This window comes from Phyllobates terribilis, unplaced genomic scaffold (genome assembly GCF_046119375.1).
Source record: "Phyllobates terribilis strain yellow unplaced genomic scaffold, ASM4611937v1 Scaffold_3__8_contigs__length_932513732, whole genome shotgun sequence".
In the NCBI taxonomy this organism is placed as follows: domain Eukaryota; kingdom Metazoa; phylum Chordata; class Amphibia; order Anura; family Dendrobatidae; genus Phyllobates; species Phyllobates terribilis.
This window is the reverse complement of record NW_027362763.1, coordinates 359020366-359030247: the sequence shown is the minus strand read 5'-3', so window position 1 is coordinate 359030247 and position 9882 is coordinate 359020366. Positions and strand designations below refer to the sequence as shown.

At 44.2% G+C, this 9882-nt stretch overlaps 1 protein-coding gene across 1 annotated transcript; it reads left to right on the top strand.

Annotated features, from left to right (window-relative positions):
* The first annotated feature begins 1926 nt into the window (after positions 1-1926).
* On the top strand, positions 1927-9167 carry LOC141258125 (uncharacterized). Its single transcript, XM_073673129.1, has 2 exons — positions 1927-2079; positions 7821-9167. Exon 2 carries the CDS (start codon positions 7841-7843, stop codon positions 8951-8953), a length of 1113 nt encoding a protein of 370 aa, XP_073529230.1. The 5' UTR covers positions 1927-2079; positions 7821-7840; the 3' UTR covers positions 8954-9167.
* Positions 9168-9882: the final 715 nt, after the last annotated feature.

The window sequence follows — 9882 nt, the reverse complement described above, 5'->3', positions numbered from 1 at the left end:
AATTTGCCATTAATAATCATCATCAAGAATCCAGTGGCAGGTCACCGTTCTTTGGTGCATATGGTTACCATCCACAGTTTGGTACCTTTAGTGGGGGAGGAGTTCCTGAGGAGGAACGTTTTGCTTCGTCACTCTCCTCGGTGTGGCGGGGGTGCTGAGTAATTTAAAGATCACAGGAGACAGGTATAAATCCATGGCTGACAGAAAACGCTTGCCAGGTCCGGACCTGAATGTGAATGACTTTGTGTGGTTGTCTACCAGGAACATTAAGTTGAAAGTCCCTTCCTGGAAGCTGGGACCTAGGTTTATTGGTCCCTATAAAATAACAGCCATCATTAACCCAGCAGCGTTTCGTCTTGAGCTTCCTCAGGCCCTTAAGGTCCTTAATGTTTTCCACTGGTCCTTACTCAAGAAATATGTGGAACCTCTTGAGCCCTCACCTCTACCGCCGCCCCCAGTAATGGTTGATGGTAATCTGGAGTTTCAGATTTCGAGGATTGTAGATTCACGTCTCCAACGTCGTTCTCTACAATACTTGGTGCACTTGAAGGGTTATGGTCCAGAGGAGAGGATGTGGGTTAAAGCATCAGAGGTGAACGCTCCCAGGTTGGTTTGTTCATTCCACACCCCTTATCCTGAGAAACCTGGTCCTGAGTGTCCGGAGGCTACTCGTAGTAGGGGTGTACTGTCACGGTGTGTCAGATGTGACAGACAATCGCCCTGCAGTTGGTTGCAGAAGATCTCTTGGTTTGGCATTATAGGAAATACTAGGGAAATACAGGGATACGTTCCTGTGCGGCGATTGGTAAAGAACCAATATAGGGACAGTAGGGGAGACAGGGTGATATCCAATCAGCCTAGGAGGTCTCCACTTCCCCCTTTCCCTAGAGTCTGGGCTCCCTTCCCCTCTTCCCTTTTTGTTGCACTTAGTCTTTCCCACACCTTGCGTGACATAAGCTTAGGAAACTAGGTGGTGTACTATCCCCCCCTTTGTCACGTTTCTTGCTATTTCTACATATTTAAACAAAGACATTCCTAAAACCTTCTTTTCTGATCACAGGCTTCTCTTTGCGAGCAAAGTACATGGACAAAATGGCTCAAACTCCATTCTGGTAAGCAGAAGATACACGTACAAAACTCAAACTGGAGTCAGGATAGATAAAATAACTCCTGCCCTCACAAGGCCCAGCCCTCATCCATCCTGCCCCGATAGACAACCGTTGAAAGTCAAGCACTGAAGACCGGGTGCGGACTCCAACCAAGAAGTGGACGTCTGCTGCGGTGATCTGGAGGCATGAGTAAGCCGGGCCGTTACTTCCTACGTTGACGTACGATACAGGTATTGATCTGCACTGGTGCAGTAGACAAGACAGGGACCGGTGATTGTGAGGAAGGACCAGAAAGCTTTAATTGACTTTGTTAGCTCTCGCAGCCTGTCGGGAAAATCTGGTGACCCCCATTAGAGCCTGTAACTTGAGTAGAACAACATTAACGTCACCTCTATCCCTGTGAATGCTATACTCACTGGGAACCAGCTAGTTAGAGAAGAGGGATTCTGCTGTGCAAGTTATTTTGTGTTTGATGTCAACTATTCTGTTCTCACTCAACTTACTTCCTCTTCAAAACTTTCCCTCCCTATATCTGTGTTAAGAAGAATAAACTGTTAAGTTGATTAATTCTGCTTTGTCCCTATCTGTGTGTTGCATCCCAGTAACCTGCTTAGGCTACGTTCACACTATCAGTATTTGGTCAGTATATTACACCAGTATGTGTAAGGCAAAACCAGGAGTGGAACAATCACAGGAAAAGTATAACAGAAACATGTCACCACCTACACTTAGAAACTGTGTATAGTGCTTGTGGCTGGTGCAGGCTATGCCCTGGCATGTCCTTGTCACTCATTCTGCTTGGCTGCCGCTGTTCATGTGCTGTGAGGTAAAGGGTGGGGAGGGAGAAGAGGGAGGGCTCCATGAGAAACAAATCTGAGGAAACGAAACTAACTAGTAATCAGTGAGTGAAATAATCAGAGACAGAGGTAATCGCTGATCTCCAGGAGAGGAGGACTGAGACTGACAGAAGGTAATGGAACGGGCATGGTACATGGCCAAGGGCTCCAGGGAGTAATGGATGGCGAAATGTATGTCATGTCTGTGGTTTGTGCTAGAACCTCATCATTTACTTATTAACTACAGGCACAGAGAAACCACGTCATGTCGTCTTTATCAAGAGATTAAGGGTGGAATAATGACGGCTATAAATCAGAAGTCACAATGTGAAAAGATTGCTATGGTCTATAAATGCCTGGATTTACTACAGGCGCTGCCTTTAGTTTATGACCAGCAGGGGGCGTTGTGCGGAGTCTGCTGCGATGATTCAGTCCATTCTCTGATTCAGGCTGGTTTTTGGCCTCTCACAAGATTTCACTTCTATTTTTACAGTCATGAAGGAAATCCCCTGTGTGGAAACGCCGTGACTCCCAGCAAAGCTGGACTAATTGCATTTTTCAACATCTGCTAACATTAAAGGGGTTGTCCACCTTTGGTGGCTTTTTTTGTACTAAAATGCAAGTATTTAGAGCTAAAAATGATTTCTCCTATTAGGTTTCATAAAAAAAATGTTGCAATGTTTTGCCTTTAGAGGCTCTTTGTTTCCCTGTATATTCAACTTTGATGTGGTCTGTGGACATAAAAAGACAGATAAGAGTTACAAACTCCATATCAGACCGTCATAGCGGAGCCGACTGACAGGTTCTCAGTTTACACATTCTGCAGCCAGTAATACATAGTGCAACACAGAGGCTATAGAAAGCAAGTGGTGCAAAATTTTTAATGAAACTCAATTGAAAAAATTATTTTTTAGCCCAAATTACATACATTTAATTAAAAGAAAGGTGGACCACTCCTGTAAATGGGGTTCCCAATAAGAGGCATATTGAAGCCGGATTTATTAGATAGATATGACAGGGATACAGACTGGTGCACTATTTGCACCGTGGTGTGCCATTAATAATAATAAATATACAACAAATAACACATGCAAGTTGAAAAATGCAGGCATTTTTAAATGTGTAAAAAAAAGTCCTAACTTTGGCTTAAAGTGATCCTTTCACCAAATTTTTCATGTTGAACTGGACTCATAATGTAATAATGGTTGCAGAGAGGAAAACAAAACGTTTTTCTTTTTAATCTTGTCTCTCTGTTGTGGAGATTAGGAATCAAAGTATTTGGCACCTAATAAGTTAATTTTTTTTTTAAAGAAGCACTCTCATCAAAATTTTTATCTTCTTAAAGGGAACCTGTCAGCAGGAATTTGCTAAGTAAACTACAGGCAGTGTCATGTTGGAGTTGCTGCACTGATTAATATGATACCTGAGGTGAAGAAATCCATCTGGTGGTTCTTGTGTGATCATTGTTTGCAGTGTTGAGTTAATGATATGCCCGTGCTCGGACTATAGGCAGAGTCTTATCCTGGTGCTCTATGCCAGATCAGCAAGAAAAGACCTGACCACAGGCCGCCCCGAAGCACAAGTATGTTCCTCATCATAGAGACACGGTCAGGAGCCGCTGCCTTCCCGCCCCTTCCTCCCAGCCCCGGGCCCACAGCACCGCCCCACTCCTGCAGCTAGCTTCCTGCGTCAGTGACTCTGCCTCCTGGGACCCCGCTCCACTGCAGCCCCCCCCCCCCCCCTGGTAACCTACCGTAAAAGGAACAATAAGATGCACCGCCATTTTATTAAAAAAAAAAAATCCTAAAATTTGGGGGGTGTCTTATTGTCCGCAAAATATGGTATTTCCTTTATTTTCCCATGAATAGGCAAGAAAAAAAAATAAGAGTATGAAATAACATAAAAATTAGGTCCCAGGCATAACATAAAAAAGATGCAAAAATTATTTGAATGAGAAACATTTTTAAGGTTCTTGAGCTGTATGTACAAAAAAACAAAACAAAATGTGCCTGAGCAGGTAGGAGGTAGATGGCCTTATCTTGAACTGGTTAAGTGGGAAAGATGTTCATTATTTTGTAGAGTTTATATGTTTTTATACTTTTAGCTACATGTAATGAAACAGGAGAAAAGGCAAGTATATTGGCATACAAAAGTTTATTATAATTTCATGTTAAAAAATCCATATATAGATGGTAAAACAGTAAGATGCAGACAAACAGATCCAAAGAAAAATAATAATCCAGATAATGAAAAAGAAATAGAGATAATAGTAGAGTAAAGCAGAGTAAGAAAGAATGTGACACTTAGTATATGGGGATCACTTATACCGTAGTCCTGTACAGTAACTCCATTGCTACAGTGCATATCATGTACATGGTATAGGTAACTCACCCCAGAATATCACTCGTAGCTAGGGACAGGTAAGGGCCAGTGTCTGTCAGGGAGGGCAGCCTCAACGCGCGTTTCGCGGGTGCTTATTCGAGAGGGCTATATAATATGGGGTGTGAGCGGTTATTTATCCACACCACCCTATTTTGAATCTCAAAATGTGGGCTATTGTGTTTCTCATTTTAGCTACATGTGCGGAATATCTACTGAGTTTGCTATTGTAAAAAACACAAAATTTGAGCTTGGTTTAAGTTGGTATACATGCAGCACATAAATGCATGTCTCACAATGGCCATGAATCAGAAAAACCTACAAGAAGCAAAATGAACAAAAACCCTGCTGTAAATAAATAAAAAGCAAAAGTGCATTTAAATAAAATAGGGTTCTTAGTAACACTGTTTTTGATCAAAAATAGTATATAAGCCATCCCACCATCGACAAGGTGAACCTGTTCGGGACGGTCCTACACTGTCTAATATTAAAAACCTTACCATGTGTCAAAATTGACCTCAATGTGTGAATAAGGACAGACAAAGGACTGAGTCCCAAACTGTGAACACTAGCCTAGGGAAGCTTTAAATGTACACTGCTCAAAAAAATAAAGGGAACACTTAAACAACACAGTGTAACTCCAAGTCATTAACGCTTATGTGAAATCTACCTGCCTAGTTATGAAGCAACACTGATTGTGAATCAATTTCTCCTGCTGTTGTGCAAATGGAACAGACAACCGGTAGAAATGATAGGCAATTAGCAAGACACCCCCTATAAAGGAGTGGTTCTGCAGGTGGTGACCACAGACCATTTCTCTGTCCTCATCCTTTTTGGCTGTTGTTTTGGTCACTTTTTCATTTTGCCATTGCTCTCACCCCTAGAGGTACAGTAGCATGAGGCAGTGTCTATAGTACAACCCACAGAAGTTGCTCAGGTAGTGCAGTTCATCCAGGATCACATATCAGTGCGAGCTGTGGCAAGAAGGGTAGCTATGTCTGTCAGCACAGTGTCCAGAGCATGGAGCAGATACCAGGAGATGTGGGGGAGCCATAGGAGGGCAACAACCCAGCAGCAGAACCGTTACCTCCTCCTTTGTGCAAGGAGGAACAGGAGGCGCACTGCCAGAACCCTGCAAAATGACCTCCAGCAGGCCACAAATGTGCATCTGTCTGCACAAACGGTTAGAAACCGACTCCATGAGGGTGGTATGAGGACCCAACGTCCACAGATGGGGGTTGTGCTCACAGCCCAACACCATGCAGGACGCTTGGCATTTGCCACAGAACACCAGGATTGGCAAAGTCGCCACTGGTGCCCTGTGCTCTTCACAGATGAAAGCAGGTTCACACTGAGCACATGTGACAGACGCGACAGAGTCTGGAGACGCCGTGGAGAACGATCTACTGCCTGCAACATCGTTCAGCATGACCGGTTTGGCAGTGGGTCAGTAATGGTGTGGGGTGGCATTTCTTTGGAGGGCCGCACAGCCCTCCATGTGATCGCCAGAGGTACCCTGACTGCCATTAGGTACCAAGATGAGGTCCTCAGACCCCTTGTGAGACCATATGCTGGTGCGGTTGGCCCTGAGTTCCTCCTAATGCAGGACAATGCCAGACCTCATGTGGCTGGAGTGTGTCAGCAGTTCCTGCAAGATGAAAGCATTGAAGCTATGGACTGGCCCTCCTGTTCCCCAGACCTGAATCCGATTGAGCACATCTGGGACATCATGTCTCGCTCAATCCACCAACGTCAGTAAAAATTATGGGAAGTGCGGGGAATCTGCCGACATTTTCTGAAAGCCCGGAGCCCGCCCCTTCCTCCCAGCCCGGGGCCCACAGCACCGCCCCACTCCTGCAGCTAGCTTCCTGCGGCAGTGACTCTGCCTCCTGGGACCCCGCTCCACTGCAGCCACCCCCCCGGTAACCTACCGTAAAAGGAACAATAAGATGCACCGCCATTTTATTTTTTTAAAAAAAAATCCTAAAACGTGGGGTGCGTCTTATAGTCCTCAAAATATGGTATTTCCTTTATTTTCACATGGATATAGGCAAAAAAAAAATAAGAGTATGAAATAACATAAAAATTAGGTCCCAGGCATAACATAAAAAAGATGCAAAAATTATTTGAATGAGAAACATTTTTAAGGTTCTTTAAGCCGTATGTACAAAAAACAAAACAAAATGTGCCTGAGCAGGTAGGAGGTAGATGGCCTTGTCTTGAACTAGTTAAGAACTAGTTAAGTGGAAAAGATGCACATTAGAGTTTACATGATTTTAATACTTTTAGCTACATGTGCAGAATATCTATTGTTTGATATTGTGCAGTAGTCTGAATATATCAGTAATGACCTGCTCTAGTTTATATTTCAGTCACTTTTACAGAGCAATATTCTGTTCAATATTTTGCATTTGTATTTGTAAGAGGTAAATAGTGTAATGCTGACCTGGGACAATTACATCCTATTCCAATCCATGGACTGGGACAGCCAAAGGGTTGGAATGGAAATCATATGTAAGTGGCAGTGTGGTGCTGGAGGCGTTGGTAGTCTGCTTGTATGTAGTGGGCACCTGACCTGCATAGATGCCCACAGAAGGTCAGGTGCACATGCAATGTTTGAGAATGAAGGGAAAGGCAGAGGGAAGGTGAGAGGCAAGGAGGGGGAGAAAAAAAAGAGAGCAGGATTGTATCAGAAACAAAGAGAGACATGACCATTTGGGTCATGTTAGGATAAGGGCTCGTTTAGACATCTGTGCAAATCAGTCGGATCTCAGACTGACCGCTGCTTTCCCGACCCGAGCGAGACTGCCTCAAAGAAATCTATGCTTGGGTCGGGTGAGCGGCTAGTCCGTGCTTTAGTGATAATTGCTCGGATCAATTTCCACGGATGTCTGCTTGGACCCTAAGCCTTGTTGTAACGAGTATTCGCAGTTGTAGCTAGTTCACACGCTTAACTGTGTCAAATAGTAAGTGAGAAGATTGAGCAGAATTAAGTTCAGCCTGTTGATTTCTTCCCACCACAACAGTCACAGTCTCCATGTTGCCCTTTGGAAAAATAAATTGCCCAACCCTGGTGTAATTGAAATTATTTGATCATGCTGCAGTTTTTGGATTCACTTCTGATATTGGCCTACAAATACTGATGCATAATACTGAAAATAATTGTTGTGTGTGAAAATGACCTTCAAGAAAGTAGGAAAATCACCTGTAAGGGTATGTGAACATAGCATTTTCCTGAAGTGGGTTCGCCCTAAAAAATATGGAGGGTACATCGGTATTAAAAAGAAACCTTGTGCACATACCCTGAGCCTGCTTGCCTGAGTTCTCAAAGTTTCACTTTTCAAACTATATACTGTACATGTCCAGATTGTTCGACTAAAGATACATAAAATAGTGAACCATCTGGAAGTGTTTGCATATTATTTTGTAAGAGCACTTCCAGGACTTATTCATGCCACATATTGAACAACCCATGTGATTTTTTTTTTATCTACAGGTTTTTGACCATCTTAAAAAATGGGTCCACCGGAAGGAAAACATTCACAAAAGGCAGTGCCACGAAGAAGTCCTATACCTACTGTAGACCGCCCTCATAGCAACTTGTCGGCTACAAGACCTCAGCAAGGTAAAGCACTGGAAAAGCCTGGCCCATCTGGCAAAGTTCAGGAGCCACGCAGTGCCAGTGAGCCACCTAAAGTGCTCAACAGTAAAAGTGTCCATCCAACAACAAAAAGCACAGAAAGCCACGAGTTCTCAAATGCTGAAAGAAGAGCAGCCACTGCCAAGTGTACACCAACCCCCAAGGAATCTGTAGCTCTCCCTCCAGTCCGTGATGACCCTAAAAGACAAGGTAGAAGCACATCTGTGTATGTCCTTCAAGATAGTCTTTCTCAGGGAGATATTAATAAAATTGAAAGAGAAACCCGTGGGCAACGAGACAATCAGGAGTGGCATTACTGGCGCCAGAACCGCATTACCGCCTCTTTAGCGCATCAAGTATCTCACAGTAAATTTGCTAATCAAAAAACCAAGGATATTCCACAATCCTATCTGAAATCTATACTGGGTTCAGCACCCAAAGTGCAAACTGCTGCCATGAGCTGGGGAATCAGGAATGAGAAAAAAGCTGTGACTGCCTATGAGAGACTGGCATCAATCAATAAAGGCAGAGACGTGAAGGTGGAAACATGTGGTTTATTCATTCACCCAACCAAAAACTGGCTGGCGGCAAGTCCTGATGGGATAGTGAAAGACAAGCGCACAGGCGAGACCCTAAATATTTTAGAAGTGAAGTGCCCGTTTAAACACAGAGAGCACACAATATGGGAAGCGTGCAAAGACCGCAACTTCTGCTTAACCTTAGATGGAGATTCTTATGCTCTGAAGCGACAACATGCCTATTATACCCAGGTACAGTGCCAGATGGCAGTTTCGGGCATAGACGACGCAGACTTTGTTGTATACACCAACAAGGAGACTGCAATTGTGCCAGTGAAATTTCATCTAGATTTTTGGAAAGACACAGAACCAAAGCTAGAAAGATTCTATACCGAGGCTGTACTGCCTAACGTAAAGCAGGGGGGGGACACCCACACAGCAGATAAGGGTGCGTACACCCCAGAGGAATAAAGAAGTGACTCAAGATCTGCTGAGTGGCTACAACTGCCTAAGTTATGAGTCAGGCGATAAACTGTAACAAGCAAGAGCAACATCCCATAACCATTAGACGTTGGCTTTGGAATTGCTGTAATAGTGATATTAATCAGTGACTAATTTAATTACATGTGAAAGTGAAAAAATAATACCTATGTTTGGACACGAGTGGAAAATTATGATTTGCAGCTTTAACTGGAAATATATTAAAATACATGTGTAAAATGCCGCCTTTTGTCTTCCTTTGATGTAGCCATTAGCTGACCACTGACAGTGGAAGCAGTAGACCAGGGGTCTCAAACTCAGCTGGGCCTATGGGCCGCACACGGAAAAACATTTAATTTGGGGGGCCGCATTATTTGCATGAGAAAGTGACATTTTTAGTGATACCATTTTATTTTCTATACACCTTTTGAACTGGTCCTCATCTTGCAGACATGGTCTCCCCTCCAGGTCCCCCATATTGCAGACATGGTCTCCCATCTAGGTCCCCCATATTGCAGACATGGTCTCCCATCCAGGTCCCCCATATTGCAGACATGGTCTCTCATCCAGGTCCTCCATATTGCAGACATGGTCTCCCATCCAGGTCCCCCATATTGCAGACATGGTCTCCCATCCAGGTCCCCCATATTGCAGACATGGTCTCCCATCCAGGTCCCCCATATTGCAGACATGGTCTCCCATTCAGGTCCCTCATATTGCAGACATGGTCTCCCATCCAGGTCCCCCATATTGCAGACATGGTCCCCCATCCAGGTTCCCCATATTGCAGACATGGCCCCTCATCCAGGTCCCCCATATTGCAGACATGGTCCCCCATCCAGGTCCCCCATATTGCAGACATGGTCCCCCATCCAGGTCCCCCATATTGCAGACATGGTCCCCCATATTGCAGACATGGT